At 40.1% G+C, this 18,521-nt stretch overlaps 1 protein-coding gene across 1 annotated transcript in view; it reads right to left on the bottom strand.

Annotated features, from left to right (window-relative positions):
* The window catches only part of LOC149831270 (DNA damage-binding protein 1-like), a 52,834-nt gene that overhangs the window by 16,622 nt on the left and 17,691 nt on the right, over nt 1-18,521 (bottom strand). Inside the window, exons 5-7 of the mRNA XM_090013781.1 lie at nt 2,385-2,436; nt 2,093-2,155; nt 1,848-1,897 (exon numbers count right to left, since the gene is read on the bottom strand). Coding sequence (XP_089869907.1) covers nt 1,848-1,897; nt 2,093-2,155; nt 2,385-2,436 — 165 coding nt within the window. The remainder of the gene's footprint in view (nt 1-1,847; nt 1,898-2,092; nt 2,156-2,384; nt 2,437-18,521) is intronic.

The following is an 18,521-nucleotide window of genomic DNA, read 5'->3' on the forward strand; positions in this document are numbered from 1 at the left end:
AATCTTTAAATTCTTTCAAAGCATTCATCATTTAGGATAGAATCGCATTTCAAATTATTTTACAAATTCCAAGTGATTTTTAAGATGACTCTTTCAAATATATTTTCCAACTTTTATTTTCAATTCTATCTTATTTCAAAATTCCAAATTTCAAATTCCTTCCTGATTTCAAATTCAAAATCCTATTTTCAATCCAATTTCAAATTCGAATTCTAAATTCAATTTCAATTTCCAACTTCGTTTTCAAGTTCAAAATCAATTCAATATTCCAATTTCAAAGTTCAATTCAACTTTGAAATTCCCTTTTGATTTTAAATTTCAAGTTTGAATTTAGGTTTTATTCTCCATTTCCATTTCAAATTCCAAACCTCCAAGTTCTATCTAAATTCTGAGTTTGATTCTCAAATTCAATTCACTTTGAAATTCAAAATCAAGTTTTTGACTGAGTCTCAAAATCGATTTTCTCTAATTCAGTCTTAATTTCAAAACTTATTTCAAAATCAATTGAAAAAGTCCCAAAAATTTCTGAAGAACTTTCTCAAAAAGCATACATCTTTGCATTTTCATTACACAAGCATGATTCTTTGTGCATTTAGAATTTCAGAATAATTACTTAGACAATATTTAGGCAAAGCAAAAGGCATTTATTCGATCCTTGGTTCAATTACCCCTGGTAAAGGCGTCAGGAACGGTTGAACCTCGTACTGACGAGTGAATCTCGTCTTTCCATCTTTTCCCGCAAATTTTCAAAAACGGAAGCGAGTAATTTCAAAATCTTTTTCAAATAAAAGTCAAGTGAGACCTTGCAAAAGAGTTTCTTTTCTTTCTTTCTTTCTTTCTTTCTTTCTTTCTTTCTCTCTTCTTTCTTTTCTTTTTTCCCTTTAAAAGGGAAAAAGAGGTAGAAAGGAAAAGAGGAAAAATTTTGCATGATCACACTGGCTTCAATCCCAGTCAAAATGGCATTTTTTAGATACATGACCATCACAGATCATTTTATTTGATCGATGTCTCCATCCAAGATGATCAAAAAATGTCACAAGATTAACTAGACCTGCCAGAAGTTGTAGACTAGGTCATACATATTGGACCACAGGTTGTTGGCAACTCAGCTTGCAAAAATCAGCAAACCAAATTTTCATGCCTGAGTTAGGTTTCATTTTACATTATCCACTATACATATATTAGTATATGATATAAACCCATCAACAGCAAATTATGCATGATATGACTACAAAATAGTCACATAACTAATAACAAGTCATTAAATATTGAACATCTAACACACAAATGTTAGTACACACACTAGCATGCCAAAATCCCTAAGCAATAGGCACGCAGGTAGCTTAGACCCATGATGTTGGTAAATTTTTCAATCTGCATGCATGTGTCCCTTGCTTTTCTTTATGGGATTTTTATTTTTTAGGTTGACTGCACCCAGGGTCAGGTTGACCGCATCGGGTGCGGGTGCAACGCGGGTGCGGCACCTAGTTGGCAAGTCCCTGTGACATAGGTTTATACAAGAAAACCACTTTATACTTAAACCATGTACCACTGAAAATAATTTTCTCCGTAAGTTTTGAGTAATAATACATGTAATATCTATCAATGGCATAAATTTTTCATTTACAGTATGGCATGAAACACACAAGGGAAAGGAACAAGTAGACCCATCTATGACGTCTCTAGTTTATCAGCAAGAAAAGCTATAAAACTATCAAATTAGGAAGCCTGCTCAAATTCACCAAAGCTTAGACATTAAACATTTTTCAAATGTGTACGAACTCAAACAAGAAAGCACATAGACTAGAACTATCAAAAAAGAGAAGACTAAAGCTTAAAAACAATACCTTATATTGAATGCTTCTTTCAGTTGACCTTTATTATCAAATGGTATGACCTAATAAAAACAAACTTGTCAAAATCTTAAAAAATGCACACAAGATACATATTGCACGTGCATGTTGCATACGCATGCAAATATCTCAGGTGCACCATGACTTAAAAGATTAAACCAAGGGAAGGTACATTAAAAATCCAGCAGAAGGCATCATTATTCAAATGATATTAAGCACGCACAATCGTATTACCAGACCTTAAATAGTCCATCATAGAGATGGAGACCGATCAATCTACAATCAGGATCAATTATGCCAATCTACAAAATGAAGATAAAAATATTATCAGCATCAGTAATTTCTGACACATCACCTGCTTTATAGAAGACCAAAAGGTCCCCATGTGCCTTCAAAGAACCACAAAGCCAACCTGGTAGTTTGTTTTCTTTCATGCACTATTTTAGACAACAAAGGCATACTAATTCACAGAAACAAACTTGGACAGCAAATTATGTACACAAATGAGAAACCATGATTTAAAAAGCCCACCTGCCCATTGTCCGTAGGACGGCCTATACGATCTGAAACATCCCCCATTGCTCTACAAAAAAAGGATGAAAAGAGAAAAAATAAACATGTATATCATATATATATATATATTAAGAGAGTACCCCAAACTAGTGTTTGTGAAATACTAGTTACATTAAACAAAGAGATGTCCCTGCTTTAACATCTTAATGACAATTTTAAAGCTGGTATATGTATGTTCATAAGTTTTTTGTACTATTTACAGCATTGGAACATCAAAAGTCCTAAGAATCATCGAAAAGATTAGCATTCTGCAGATTAATAAATATCAAAACGAAAATTTGTTATTTTTTTAACAAAGCTATTCAGTAAATTGTGGATGTAGAGAAAATGGTGATCAGAAAGAGATTTGTCAATGTGTTAGTGGATTAAATCATTAAAAAGAATATAGGTTGCACATCCTTAATCAAAGCAACTTCATTCATACGGTTATACCTCTAGTATAATGGCCACCAAACACTCAAAGCTACAAAGTACAAAGATATGTAAATCCTTGAGAACACAAAGATGACCGCACAGCAGCCAAAGACTTAAAAGCATAGTCATCAACATCATTCTCAACAATTTTTCTTAGAAAGTGGTTTGTCTCAAAAGTATTAAAATTGAAAAATACAAAGGATGATAAAAAAACATATAGATTTTGTAGTATTTTTCCTGCAAAAACATAAAGATTTTCAAAAAATAGTAAGCATGCACTTAAAATACATAAAAAAGGATTTTTTTTCCAAAATCTCTCAAAAATTATATCAGAATGTTATGTAATGAGGATAGTTTCAAAATACTGCAATATTTTCATTTTTTCAGTTGTTCCAAAGCTTATAAATATCGCGATATTATATCAGACAATATAAGAATGACTTGTTACTGCATTCAGTGATGAACACAATAATGACTTCACAACCTGTTGATACAAGACAATCAATAATGATGGAATTTTTTCACTTTTTTCGACTTGTTAGTAAAATTTAAAAATAAGATGAAGAAGAAGAAGAAGACGAAGAAAAGATATCACCGTGGAGCTTATATTGCTTGTGAAGATGATGAATTATCACTGAGGTGGGTTTTCAGTGAATCTACTAGTAATAACAAGTAGATGAGAAGCAGGTTAAAGGAACCTAGCAAGCAGGGATGTAAACTGGTCGGATGTAGGTTAAACCAAATCCGATTAAGCGGTTTTTTGATAATTGGATTCAGAGCTGATGCATAAATATGCCAACCAAACCCGCATCCAACTCCAGCCATCAAATCTGGATCCGATCGGAATCCGATAAAATTCATTTAATGCTATTAAAAAATGCTCACAAATTTAATCTAACCCACTTGCGCCACACATGGTTAGAAGTTTATCTAGTTTCCTTATGCATATAAGGGAGGTTTTTAAAAAGTCATTTGTAAAATACGTGGTTGCACAACTTTTAATAGTCCCTAGTCTATACACTTGCCAGTATCTGCATTTACTGCAGTTACAGCCGCACAATTCCCAGCAACTCGGTCTTAAAGGTTTTAATTTTTTTTACAGCATTTGCTTTTTAAAGTATACCCATAAGCGACCTATCAGGTTGCTGTAATGGAATAAGGAAAGGGCCCACACACCACACAAGAGGCACAAACACAAGCCACTATGGGCACAAGCACAAGAGCCACTAAGGGCCAAAAGAGAGCACACACAAATACTCTTTAAAAAATAATAATTTTTAATAAACAAATGCTCGAAGAATGAATACAATTACACGCAAAGTCACAGTGACTCAGCAAAGCAGGTGCCGCACCCGCGTCGACGCGACGCGATGCGGGTGCGGCCAACACGACCTTGGGTGCGGTCAACGCACCCAGGGTCATTTTCATCCACGTTTCAGACTTTAAAAAAAAACGATGAAAAGGAGGATTAGGGAAAAAAAAAATTGCCCTAATCTTTCCTCTCCTCTCCTCTCCTCTCCTCTCCCGAGGAGCTCAGCTCGAGCTCTCTCCTCCCGACGCCCCAAAGCCACCTCCTAGGCTCCTCTCCCTCGTCGCAAGTAGGTACCCTCTTATTGTGTCGACAATGGAGGGGCCGCGCCCCCTGCTCCCTCTCGCTCTCTTGTTGGATCAGCAGGGGAGGAGCCAAGCCCCTCCTCCCTCTCGCTCTCTTGTTGGGTCGGTAGGGGAGGGGTTGAGCCCACCCCTGTTCCCTCTGTTTTCGGCAGGAGAGCGGCCGAGCCCCCCACTCAGCTCCCTTTAATTTCAGGGGAGGGGCCGAGCCCCTCCCCCCTCTCGCTCTCTTGTTGGGTCGGCAGGGGAGGGGCGGAGCCCCCCTCTTCTCACTCTGTTTTCGGAAGGGGAGGGCCCGAGCGCCCCCTCTCGCTCTCTTGGTTGAATATTTTTCAAAAGCACTTAGTTGTTCATTATCTTGTCTTCTTTGATATTGAATGACATTTGGATGATCATAGGGCACAATAGGTTGAGATTTGTTCCAAGTTATCTCATTAATGTCTTCATCTAGTGGGGATACTTCTAAAAACTTGTATTCACTTTCAACTTTGGATGAGATAGTGTCAAAACCATTTTCTTCTTTTAGAAATATGACATTCCTAGAAATATAAAGTTTGTTGTTTTTAGTATCATAACAACTAAATCCTGTTTGGCTTTCTCCATATCCTAACAATATCCATGGAATTGCTTTAGGAGACAATTTATCATTACTATGAGTGAGAACAAAGCATCTACACCCAAAGATCCTTAGACAAAGATAATCAGGAGAGACATTATAAATTCTTTTATATGGTGAAAGATTTTGATTTTTTTTAAGAAAGTAGTCTATTTATAAGATTTATAAAGGTGAGAGTTGCTTCAACCCAAAAATATTTGGGAACACTTTTAGATATGAGAAAAGTTCTAGCGGTTTCTATTATGTGTTGATGTTTTCTTTCGACCAAACCATTTTGTTGTGGCATATTAGCACATGACCTTTGATGAAGTATTTCATTTTCTTTTAGATATTGTTGAAAGTCATTAAACATGTATTCACCCCCGAGTCAAAACGAAAAACAGAAATATTGGACTTTAAAAGACTTATCACTAACCTATGAAAATTTTAAAAAACTTCTCAAATACTTCATGTTTATGTTTGAAAATATATATCCAAGTATAGCGGGAGTAATAATCCACAAAAAATAACATAATAAATGTATCCTCCTTTGAAGGCAAAGGAGGCAAGACCCAAACATCAGAATGAATTAATTCAAGCAGTTTAATAAAAGAAAAAGACCTCTCATGATATAGAATTGATTTCATTTTTGCAAGAATACAATCGGTACAAAAGATTTGTTCATTACAAAAGATCCTCAGATGAAGAATATTGGATAATTTATACATACTAGGGTGTCCTAGTCTTTGATACCACAAAACTTTATTCAAATTTTGAATATTAAAGCAAAAAGTCTTGACAGGAATTTTCAATTGATCCATATACAAGTCTCCTTCTCAGTGCCCTTCCCCAATCTGCCTTCTGGACTGGAGATTTTGTATTAAGCATTGGTTAGAAGTGAAGGAGACTCTAAATTCATGATCAGTGATTTGAGAAACAAAAAGTAAATTTAAATTTAGTTTTAGAACAAATCCTATTTGAGGAATAATAAAATTTTCAAAATTTTCAATTCCATTAATATCAAGAGAGGTTTCATCGACAGTGCAAAAATTTCTTTAACTAGTAGAACTTCTATAATTAGAAAGTATAGATTTATCATATGTCATGGAATCATGCACCCGAGTCTAAAAGCCAAGAAGTTATACTTGGAGGAGAAAAAGGGGAGACGGTGGCACCGGTCACGGATTGTCCTTTGAGTAAAGGTTGCAATTGAAGAATCTTGGTGAGCTTGCGAAGTACCAACTGAAGCAACCATATTTTCATCTTTGTTCTTAAGTTCCGGACAAAATGGTTTAATATGTCTCGATTTCTCACAATTATGGCAAAAAATACCTTATATTTTCCTTCCTATCTCCTTTTCTTTCATACGCATGATTTTTTTCATAGTTATTGTTCTTATAAAAGTGTGGGAGTTTGTATGTATGAGTGTTGGCACCCGGTTTTGAAACGACCAACACATTGTCCTTGGCTTCTTTTGCTTTATTTTGAGACCTTAATCTAGTCTCTTTCATGCATACTTGAGCTAAAACCTCGTGAATAAGAAGCTCATATTGTCTTCTATGTATGATGTTGCTTCTCATTTGCTCAAACTCGAGTCGCAACCCTCTCATAAATTGAAAGAATTTCTCATTGTTTATTTGCTTTTTTCTAGTTTGAGCATCATTGGGAGTTTCCCAAACAGACTCTAAAATAGCACCATTTTATCCCATAATTTCTTTAAAGAGTCAAAGTACTATCTAACACTCTTGTCACCTTGTCTTCAATTGTGTATCTTATCTTGAAGCCCCCATCGAAATGCAATGTCGTATTGAGTATATGTTTGTTTAATGAAGAGCCATGCTTCATTGGTTCTTTCAAACTCCAAAATAGTTTCGCATAAATTGTAACGCCCCAAAATTTTGAACTTTATAATTTCCTTGAAATAGTTGAAAATTCCTTTTCTTTACAGAGTTTATTTTTAAAATCAGCGGAAACGATTTCTTTAAAAGAAAAAAGACAAGTTTCACAACCTTGGGCACGTTAGCGAGAGAACAAAAATTTAACATGGACGATCTACAATAATACTTAGAAAACCATTTCATCTATTTAAAGAGAGTGTCCGGTTTGTACAAAATTTGGATTTCCTCTAGGGAAAACCGTATCAAAAACAAAAATGTCTAAGAGAAGAACTTCGAGCAGAAACAGTGGATCCTTAAATCATCTCGCAGTCGCACCATCGCCTGATGCACCTATTCGTCACCTGTACCCATGAAATGAGTTAGTTTTGCGAAAAACTAGTAGGTGAGCACAAAAACAGAAAAAACTAAATTAGGCATAAATAATTTATACAGCAGGTAGTAACGAGCAAACTAAGTAAATAAACTGGAGAAAACAAACTAAGTGCAACAAACTGAAAAGGTGAGCATGCTCAAATTAGTTATTACTTGTTAACAGGCCATGCGGATACATACATGGCACGTGAGTCGAAACAGCCGAGACCAAGCCGAGTGTTAATTATGTTAAGTATTTTAAGATACCTCGGTTGGCTGACTGAATCTTATTCCTATGGAGACGACCGATGGTCGAGAGAGTAAGTCCCCAAGGCCTGATAGGGATGCATCCAACTTCTGCACAAGTGTTAGGCTAACTTATGTAACCCCTATCCCCCCCTAACCTCCGATGACTGGGGAAAACTGGTCTTTTGCCCTTTTAAAAAAAAGTCGTAAATGGTCTGTCCATCGGAGTTGGTACCCTTCGTCCTCTATCTTGACGAAACCAGGTTGAATTGAGTGCGACGGGGTTTCTTAGCCGTTGCCTCATTCTCGATGCTCTGGTCCATTAAACCAAAACGAGCATCTTGCCTAAGAAGGCGATCTCATTTTTATATGTGTTTTCAACAACGTGCACAAAGCACTAATCGAGGTCATAAGACTATCTCATCCATTCGTCGTAGTACTAACATGCCTTGCATGTTCAAGAGTACACTTACGAGGAAAGGGATATAGGTCCTTAATAGGATCCTTGGGAGCGTGTTTCGCAGAGATATAATGTTTTAAAAAGCTATTTTAACATTTTAAATCTTTCGAAACGATCCACAACTTGCCAACATATGGCAAGTGATTTTCTCAAATCTGACATCCGATGACGCAGTGTCTGGGTGCTACGCAAGTCACGACACTGGTTTTGGTAAATCGGCTTCGCAAAAGAACCCATCACCCAATAACTTGATCTTGCCCCAGATCAAGGGTTTTCCCAAAATATATCGGGTAAAATAGTAGAATAGGTATTCCTCCCGAATACGCTGAGTCGATGGCAAGGCAAAAACGAAAGACAATAATGCGAAAAGCAAGAGCCTGGGCGCGAAGCGCGACGGCAAACAGAAACAAGAAATGCGAAAGCAAAGGACAAGGATCGTAAAACCGCGTCCTTGAATTAAAAGACAGTAAGTAGTAAATACGAAAGCAAAAACTTGGGCGCAAAAAGCGACGGCAAACTGAAATAGAAAATGTGAAAGCAAAGGACAAGGATCGTGAAACCGCGTCCTTGAATTAAAAGACAGTAAGTAGTAATTGCTAAAAAACCTAGGCGCAAAGCGCGACGGCAAACAAAAACAGGAAATGTGAAAGTAAAGGACAAGGATCGTGAAACCGCGTCCTTGATTTAAAAGTGTACTTATATACGTATATGTATATAAATATATCATTAAGTCATTTCAATCTTTAATTATTTAAGTCCTTGTGCAACTTCTCCTACCTTGAGGTATTGCGAGGAAGGTGAAGGGTAGGGGCCATCGACCCCTACACGAAAGAGAAGGGCAGGGATAAAAAGATGAAGGCAACGGGGGCGGAGCCCCCTTGCCTGACGGGAAAGGGAAGAGGAAGAAAAGAGGTGGGTTTTACCTGGGCTGCCGAGGGAAAGGAGGTCGCCGGGGAGTGGCTGCCGTGAAGGGGGCTCGCCGGAGAGGGAGACGTCGTCGGCGGGGCTCGCTGGGGAGGAGAGTGAGGGAACGAGGGAGAGATGGAGTCGGAGGGAGAGAGAGCAGAGACAGAGGGGAGAGACGAGAGATGAGAGAGAGAGTCGGGGGAGGCTCGTAAGCCCTCCCCTCTCCCCTTTTTATAAGGAGGGGGAGCACACAGAGCCCGCCCCCTGTGTCGCCGGAGATTTCCCCCCCCCCCTGCGGGCTGCCAGCCCCTCTGAAAAGGGTTTTCGAGGGGCTGGGCACGGGTTGGATCCGGGTCGGGTCTGGACCCAACCCGGGTCCGAGACTTTTTTTTTTGCTAAAATTGGGTTTTACATCCAACCCTCCTTAAAATAATTTCGTCCTCGAAATTAAATTGAACTTATCGATCAAAGTACAAGTCAAGGTATTTCTCCCTAATATCAGAGTCAGGCTCCCAAGTATATTCCTCGATCCCATGATGCTTCCAACGCACCTTTACAAGAGATATCGTCTTAGATCTAAGCACTTGATCTCGACGATCAACGATCTCGACTTGTCTTTCCTCGAAAGACAAATCCTTCTGAATGTCTACATCATCATAATGGATGATGTGTGATGGGTCGTGAACGTATTTCCGAAGCATGGATACGTGAAAAACATTATGGATTGAAGTAAAGCCACACGATAAGCCGCTTCGCCAATCCGTTCCAGGATCTCAGACGGTCCGACAAATCTAGGGCTTAGATTTCCCTTTTTCCCGAACCGATATACGCTCTCTGTGGGAGATACCTTAACAAAAATCATATCTCCCATCGAGAAGGTGAGTTCTCGACAACGACAATCAGCGTAACTTTTTTGCCGACTCTGTGCAGTACGGAGTCGCTCTCGTATCATCTGCACCTGCTGAGTGTAGTGTTGTAGCACTACAGGAGATTCCATCCTTCGCTCGCCAACCTCGTCCCAGTAGAGAGGCGAACGACAGGGCTTTCCATACAAGGCCTCGTAATGGGTCATCTCGATGCTAGCGTGATAACTGTTGTTGTACGCGAATTCAGCCAGACTGGTATAAGAATCTCATTCTCCCTTCCAATCCATCATGCATGCACGCAGCATGTCCTCCAAAGTCTGAATTGTGTGTTCAGACTGTCCGTCTGTCTGAGGGTGAAAAGCGGTGCTGAATTTTAAATTCGTACCCAAAGCGATTTGAAGTTGTCCCCAAAACCTTGAGGTAAACCTCGGATCACGATCGGAGATGATAGATACCGGAACACTGTGCAACCTCACAATCTCACGAATGTAGAGATCCGCCAAACTGTCTAAGGACTGACTAATACGGATAGGAAGGAAATGAGCCGATTTGGTGAGTCGATCAACGATCAACCAAATCGCATCGTTCTGTCTTCGTGTCCTAGGCAAACCGACGATAAAGTCCATAGCAATGTCTTTTCACTTCCATTGTGGGATTTCCATCTGCTGCATCACTCTATCAGGTCGTTGATGATTGATCTTAATCTGTTGGCAAGTCAAACACTTAGAGATGTATTCGGCCACGTCTCACTTCATTCTGTTACACCAATATCTGCGCTACAAGTCTTTGAACATCTTCGTGCCTCCCGAGTGAATCGTATATTTGGATTTATGGGCCTCTACGAGAATCTCGACTCTCAAAACAGGATCATCTGGGACCCAAAGACGATTTTTGAGCCAAATGCTTCTATCGTCCTTAAGTCGGAAAGGAGTATCGGTCTGTTGTGCACGAGTCTTCAGCTTCTCGTACTGCGCATCAGTCTTTTGCCCAGCAAAGATCTTGGCTAATAGCTCAGGTTGAGCTATCAGATTTGAAAGAGTGATAGAATTCGACGAGACTGTAAACGGTTTCCATGAGACCAAATCCTCAATCAACTTCCAACTAACGTATAATAGGTTGACGGAAATACTATAAGCCTTACGGCTGAGAGCATCAGTTACCACGTTCGCCTTTCCTGAATGGTAGGAAAGGGTGAAATCGTAATCCTTGAGAAATTCTAGCCACCGACATTGCCTCATATTTAGCTCCTTCTGTGAAAATAAGTACTTGATGCTCTTATGATCCGTAAAAGCCTCGAATTGTTCCCCGTACAAGTAGTGTCGCCATATCTTCAATGCGAACACCACAACCGCTAATTCCAAGTCATGAGTCGGATAATTCTTCTCATTAATCTTAAGTTGACGTGAGGCGTAGGCGATTACCTTACTATTCTGCATTAGGACGCAGCACAAGCCTGTCCCAAAAGCGTCAGTATAAATCACGAAGCCGCCTTGTCCTGAAGGCAAGGCCAAGATAGGAGCGGTAGTAAGTCGCTCCTTCAGCAACTGAAAACTGCTTTCGCACGAATCGTCCCACATAAACTTAGCTTCCTTCTTTAGTAGCTTTGTCATGAGTAAAGAGATTTTGGAAAAGTCCTGGATAAATCTTCGATAATATCCATCTAAGCCAAAAAAATTCTAATGTCCCAAACGTTCTTCGGCTGCTGCCAGCTTAGCACGGCCTCCACCTTTGCAGGATCCACAGACACTCCTTTCTCGGATATAACATGTCCCAAAAACATAACCTCCTTGATCCAAAACTCGCTTTTAGAGAATTTAGCAAACAAACGCTCTTTCCGCAAGGTTTCCAAAATGATGATTAAATGTTCACGATGTTGATTCCAGGTTTCAAAGTACACCAGAATGTCATCGATGAACACGATCACGAAGGTGTCCAAAAAGGGTTTGAACACACTGTTCATGGGGTCCATAAAGGTTGCAGGTGCGTTGGTGAATCCGAAAGGCATGACAGTAAACTCGAAATGCCCATACCTGGTTCGAAAAGCCGTCTTGGAGATATCATCTCCTTTAATTCTGAGTTGATGGTATCCTGACCTAAGGTCGATTTTTAAGAAAATCTTAGCATTCCGCAGTTGATCGAACAGATTTTCGATACGCGGTAACGGATACTTATTCTTTATCGTGGTCTGGTTGAGCATTCGATAGTCGATGCACAACCGCAATGATCTGTCTTTCTTTTTAACGAATAAAACAGGAGCTCCCCAAGGTGAGACACTAGGGCGAATGAATCCTAAATCCATCAACTCCTGTAGCTGCTTCTTGAGTTCCTCGAGCTCGACTGGCGCCATACGGTATGGAGCTTTAGAAATTGACGCAGTACCCGGCAGCAACTCGATGTTGAATTCAACCTCTCGTGGTGGGGGAAGTCCTGACAGCTCCTTTGGGAAGACGTCTGAAAAATCCCGAATCACCGCCAGATCTCTTATCGAAACTTGCGTCGGCTCGGACTGGACGACACTGACTAAAAAGGCAGTGCATCCCCTTCTCAGGTAATTTTGTGCCTTAAGAGAAGAAATCATCTTGCTTGCACGGACCGCCTTTGCGAACTTGAATTCCACCTTAGGCATCCCTGTTAGAGATAACACAATCTTGCTTTCGTGGCAAAAGATTTTGGCATGGTACTTATGCAGCCAATCCATGCCTAGGATGACGTCAAATTCGGTCATATCTAGAAAGATAACGCAAGCCGGCAAATGTCGATCCGCCAAGACCACGTCCAAAGCCGGCACGTAAGTCGCACAAATAGTGTTTTTCCCAATCGGGTTATAGACGTTGAGAGCATTATCTAACGAACTTACAGGTACATGCAAGAGTTCAACAAATTTTGCGAAAATAAAAGAATGAGTGACACCGCAGTCAAAGAGTACGAAAGCTGCTTGGTTAGCAATCAAGATGGTACCTTGCACAAGCTCGCATTTGGTCAGTTGTTCGACCGTGGCAGTGTAAACGCATCCCGATGCTTTCTTCTGGCGGTCGGACTGTGGTTGATGCGCCTGGTAAGAATGTTGTTGTTGTTGCGGTTGCGGCGGTGGTCGGGGGAGCAGAGGTGCTCCACCATTCCGTCTGAGGTCGTCAGCCGCCTTCTTGCGGCACTCGCGTGCGAATTGGCCCATCTTGCCACAGTACAGGCATCTGCCTGTAAGAAGAGGGCATGCTTGCCCGGGGTGAGGTCCGCATTTAGGGCAGATATCGCCCGCCTGCTGCCGGACGGGAGGGTTGCCCTGAGGTCTCTGACGTTTTGAAGGAGGATATTGCTTTCTTCCACCTTGTTTACGAAAAAGGGTGGTCGCTTGGTTTGACCGCCAGAGGGATACTTCTTTTGATCGCTACCCACAACGGGTGGCTTCTTACTTTGGGTGCTCTTGGAGCGTTCTCAATCCTCGGTTAAGAGAGTGGCTGCAGCAACGGCTGCGGAGAGAGTTGAGGGCATGTTGTTAAGGACCCTTGGTCGGAGTCCTTCTGTAAATCCGCGGATGAATTTCCCCACCCGCTCGCGATCATCTTCGAATAAGTTGGGGCAATAACGCTCCAACTCCTGGAATTTGGAGATGTAGTCTACCAGACTTGACGTGCCTTGGCAAAATTCCAAGAACTCCACCTTTTTCCTTTCTCTTGCATGAGGAGGAAAATAGTTCTCCAAGAAAGCTCTTTTGAAAGTCTTCCAAGGAATAAATGAAGCTCTCGGGAACTGTATGTTTCGAGTCGTGTCCCACCAATGGCGGGCGGCACCCAAAAGTCTGAAAGTACCGAAAAGAGTCTTCTTGTCTTCTAGGACTATCAAAACGTGGAATACTCGCTCTACTTCCAATATCCAGTTCTCAGCTGCATCGGGGTCAGGCTTGCCTGCGAAGGTTGGAGGATCGAGTTTTAAGAACTTTTCATACGATACTGTCGCATGGTGGCTTGGTTCTGGGGTAGGTACTTAGTTGTGCACTTGATTTCGCATGGCGCTAGCCAATGCGCTCAGGGAATCCATGATGAATCCCCGTTGATCTGACCATTCGTCAGACGAACCCTCATTCGAACCTCGAACCATCCTTAAAATAACCAGATGATACATAAGTTAATACTTGAAGGGAAAGAATAATATCAAAAAGGTTATCGTATTTCCGAGTAATAGAGATTACAAAAGCCCAACAGTGCTGGTACAAGAGGGCACTTACAAAAAGCCAAAAACAAAAACTGCCCACGGATACAAAAACCAACGAGTTTTTATCTCCTTTTTAGGGATGATGAGAGTACTTCAAGTACTCTTTTGCGATACCCGTGCGCCTTAACCCACGCAGAGGGGGAAAAGGATGCAAATCCTCGTTCGAGACTCCTTGCCCGTGAAGAGGAGTAGTGGGGGTGTAATATGGCGAGGCATTCGTCGCATAGGGCGGCGAAGCCGGAGTGTATACGGGAGAATCTGGTATGTATTGTGGTGAAGCTGGTGTGTATACCGGAGAATCCGATATGTACAGCGGTGAAGCCGAAGTGTTCACCGGAGTATCTGATATGTATTGCGGTGAGTTTGGGGTTGGTGTGTATATTGGTGAGTTGGGGGAAGGCATATGAGTGGGTGGAGCGACGTCCTGAGAACTCTCTAGGGGTAATATATGTCCATCATACGTTGGTGTGTCTAAAGTACCCTGAACTGAAGATCCTGTGTCTTCCAGATCTTGTGTTGCAGTCGCCCTTCTATCGTATGCTTACTCGAGTTGACAATTATTTATCATATGTCCTTCACCACAGAATTTGCACTCCATCGAGGCTTGCCAGGGAGATTCTGCTTCAGAAGATTCCAGAGAAGTGTGCCGAATAACTAAAACATGATTTGGTACGCGACTTCCTTCCCGAAAGTGCACTGCTGCCCATGTCGTGGCCAGCGGTGCTTGGTAGGCATCAGGAAAGTAAAGCCCCACGAATCCGCAAAAGTGGGAAGGGGCGGTCGGCTAGTCAAATATTCTGAACCGGTAGTCGAACGCTCAAGTCTTCCCACCACGGAGCTTCTGCCCCTAACTGAACGACAGCGCGTTCTTCGTGCGCCTCTTCTGCGTGCCAACCTCTCACCATCCGAAGGGTTCATTTTCTTCGAACAAGAAAACCCCAAATACTTGTGTAAGGTATGCTCTAGTCTAATAGTATAGAAAAAAAGGAAATTAAGTTACTTACAGCGCGATGCGAATGCTCGATGACCAAGAATCACTCTTTCGATCGGCTCTAATACCAAGTTGTAACGCCCCAAAATTTCGAACTTTATAATTTCCTTGAAATAATTGAAAATTCTTTTTCTTTACAAAGTTTATTTTTAAAATCAGCGAAAACGATTTCTTTAAAAGAAAAAGGACAAGTTTGACAACCTTGGGCACGTTAGCGAGAGAACAAAGATTTACCATGGACGATCTGCAATAATACTTAGGAAACCATTTCTTCTATTTAAATAGAGTGTCAGGTTATTACAAAATTTGGATTTCCTCTAGGGAAAACCGTATCAAAAACCAAAATGTCTAAGAGAAAAACAACGAGCAGAAACAGTGGATCCTTAAATCATCTCACAGTCGCGCCATCGCCTGATGCACCTATTCGTCACATGTAGGGGTGGCAATCGGGTCGGGTTGGTGGGTTAGCGGGTCGGGTTGGCGGGTTGGCGGGTCAGCATACCTCAACCCGAACCCGACCCGTTTATTAAACGGGTCGGCTGTGGCAAACACGAACCCGACCCGTTTAATAAACGGGTAACCCGACACGACCCGCCAACCCATTTAATAAATGGGTTGGGTCGGGTAAACGGATTTTCAGGTTCGCGGGTCAGGTTGGCGGGTTGACGGATCGGGTTGGCGGGTCGGGTTGACGGGTCGGGCAGACGGGTTGGCGGGTCGGCGGGTTGACCCACCCGCCTAACCCGTTTATTAAACGGGTCAGCCGGGTTGGCGGGTTGGCATACCCCAACCCCGAACCCGACCTGTTTAATAAACGGGTTACGCGGGTCGGCCCGTTTATTAAACGAGTTGGCTTAAGCCCAACCCGAACCCGCCTAAGAGGCGGGTTGGCGGGTCGGGTTGGCGGGTCGTGTCAGAAATTGCCACCCCTAGTCACATGTACCCATGAAATGGGTTAGTGTTGCGAAAAAACTAGTAGGTGAGCACAAAAACAGAAAGAACTAAATTAGGCATAAATAATTTATGCAGCAGGTAGTAACGAGCAAACTAAGTAAATAAACTGGAGAAAACAAACTGAGTGCAACAAACTGAAAAGGTGAGCATGCTCAAATTAGTTATTACTTGTTAACCGGCCATGCGGATACATACATGGCACGTGAGTCGAAACAGCCGAGACCAAGCTGAGTGTTTATTATATTAAGTATTTTAAGATACCTCGGTTGGCTGACTGAATCCTATTCCTATGGAGACGACCGATGGTCGAGAGAGTAAGTACCCAAGGCCTGATAGGGTGTTAAAATGTACCCATCAATAGTTGTAATTAGATATATTTTATATATATAAAAGATGATACATATACATATATGGTATATATGTATATGTATCCTCCTATTTATATATATAAAATATATATTTTTCTTTTGTTTAGCCGTAGGGGTATTTTAGTCTTTTCCTCTGTTTTACGCACATTCACTTTATGAATGTGATTGTAATTTATTTTATTTTTATTTTTCATTTATTTTTTATTTTCTTTTTTCTCAAGTACCAAAAGGTACCTTGGGGGGCCACTCAAATAGACGTTGGGCCCCTTCCAACGGTCACATTTGTGACCGTTGGAGGGGCTCCAACGTCTATGAGTGGAGCCCCTCCAAGGCTCATTTTTGTTGTTATAAATAGGGGCTCTCCCCTTTGTATTTCTTAATTCTTGAGTGAGCTTATGCTCCATTGTAATGGGGTTTTTACCCCTTCTCCATTATTCTTCAATGATATGCAACTTATGACTTTATGTCATATTTTTCCCTTTTTATGGGTTTTATGTGTTAGCACATTATGTGCTTATGTTGTTTCCCTTTAATGGGTATATTTGCACTCCACGTGCATAAGTATGGGTTCATTATTGAACCCAATGTATTCCAAGTCACTTTCTAACATGGTATCAGAGCACGGTTGAGATCGAGTTGCTCTTTGGTGCATCGGGAAGCGTGGTATTCAAGAATTTGTTAAAGAAAAATGGTGAAGTATTCATTTCTCTCTATTGTCTTTCTTATAGTTATTCGGTATGCATTCTATTTCTTTGAGTATTGTATGAAGAATGGAATATGTTCTTTTCTTTATGTGTGATTTTTGTCATTATGTCTTTTTTGAGTTTCTTGCTACTCCATTGAATCGTTTTCGTATGTTTTTCTTTGAAAAACTTTAAATGATAACTTGTTTGACGAAAAATTAGATATATGATTGCTCAAAACTTGCTTTAATGGGTCGGTAAAAATTTATGACCGTTGGAACTTTGAATTTACATTTTAAACCTAACCTTGTTTATGAAAATACCTTTATATGAATGTTTAGTCTTTAAAGAAAGGTATGTTAAGATTAAAATGCTTGTGAAATATAGTTTTTTGAAAAATGTTTGGCATATATGAAAAATTCCATATTATGTGTCCGTTTTATATGAGCAACATTTAATTAAGAAAGTTTTTTTTAATACCGGTTGAATTAAGTTTTAAAATGGTCTTATGGAATATGGTGATTTTATTTTCATCTTTACACTCTTAAAGATGTTTTCAACATTTAGAGAGTTCTCTCTCTTTTCAATAAGAGACATTTATATTTTTATGTTGTGATTGTCTCTTGTGGGTTTTGGTGTTTGCCCTTTTGTTTGTTCATTAGTGAATGTTGTAAGTGCTTAATGCACTCTTTTGCTTTTCCGCATATTTCATTACAAAAGTTATGGTCTTCACTAATGTTTATTGTGTACTTATTTCATTAGGAGTAGGTAATAATCTATTAAGTCATGTTTTTCGATAAAACTTAAGAGTGTTAAATTTTTCCTCAATAAATGTTTACTTTTTATTTAAGCCATAGTACAATCTTATTTATCATAAGGTTTTGTTAATGAATCTATTTTGTTGGGATTTCTTCCACTTTAATGGAGTTTTCTCCTTCTTTGGGAGTTGTATATGTTTGTTTGTTCAAACTCTCCTTAAGGAGCCTTTCGGTCCTTATAATCTTCTTGTGAGTATATACTCTTTTATGAAGATTTCATGATTGTTTATCATTTTTAAGTTGAAATAGTAGATTTCATAAGTTTTTCGAAATTCACCATCTTTATGAATGCCTATATTGGCCTAAGTTTGTTATTTTTGATCTTCACCAACTTCACCGTTTAATTGCACCTTATGTCTTTCATAGTTAAGGCTTGTTTGTTCCAAATCGGTTCATACACATGATGTTGCTTAATATTTCATGTTATGTTGCATAGTAAGCCTTTTTTGGTGTACAAGACTTCTTTTGAAGATTAAGCATAATTCGTGGTTATGCAAAATTGTTTTGATGGATTATATTGGACCTTGATTCAATTTGTTAATCGGTCCTCTTTGTAAAAAAAATTTATTTGGAAAATGATTCCTTATGTGTTTATTGCCCTTTTGTGGCATTTATGTTTGTCCATCACATGTTATTTAATGCATCATTGTTTTGGCCTTATTATTGTTTTATTAGAGATATTTGTTGAGGTGAGTTATGGGCACCTCGTGTTATATCATTTTAGA

The sequence above is a fragment of the Nuphar pumila genome, chromosome 7, assembly GCF_984573655.1.
Source record: "Nuphar pumila chromosome 7, dmNupPumi1.hap1.1, whole genome shotgun sequence".
Taxonomy (NCBI): Eukaryota; Viridiplantae; Streptophyta; class Magnoliopsida; order Nymphaeales; family Nymphaeaceae; genus Nuphar; species Nuphar pumila.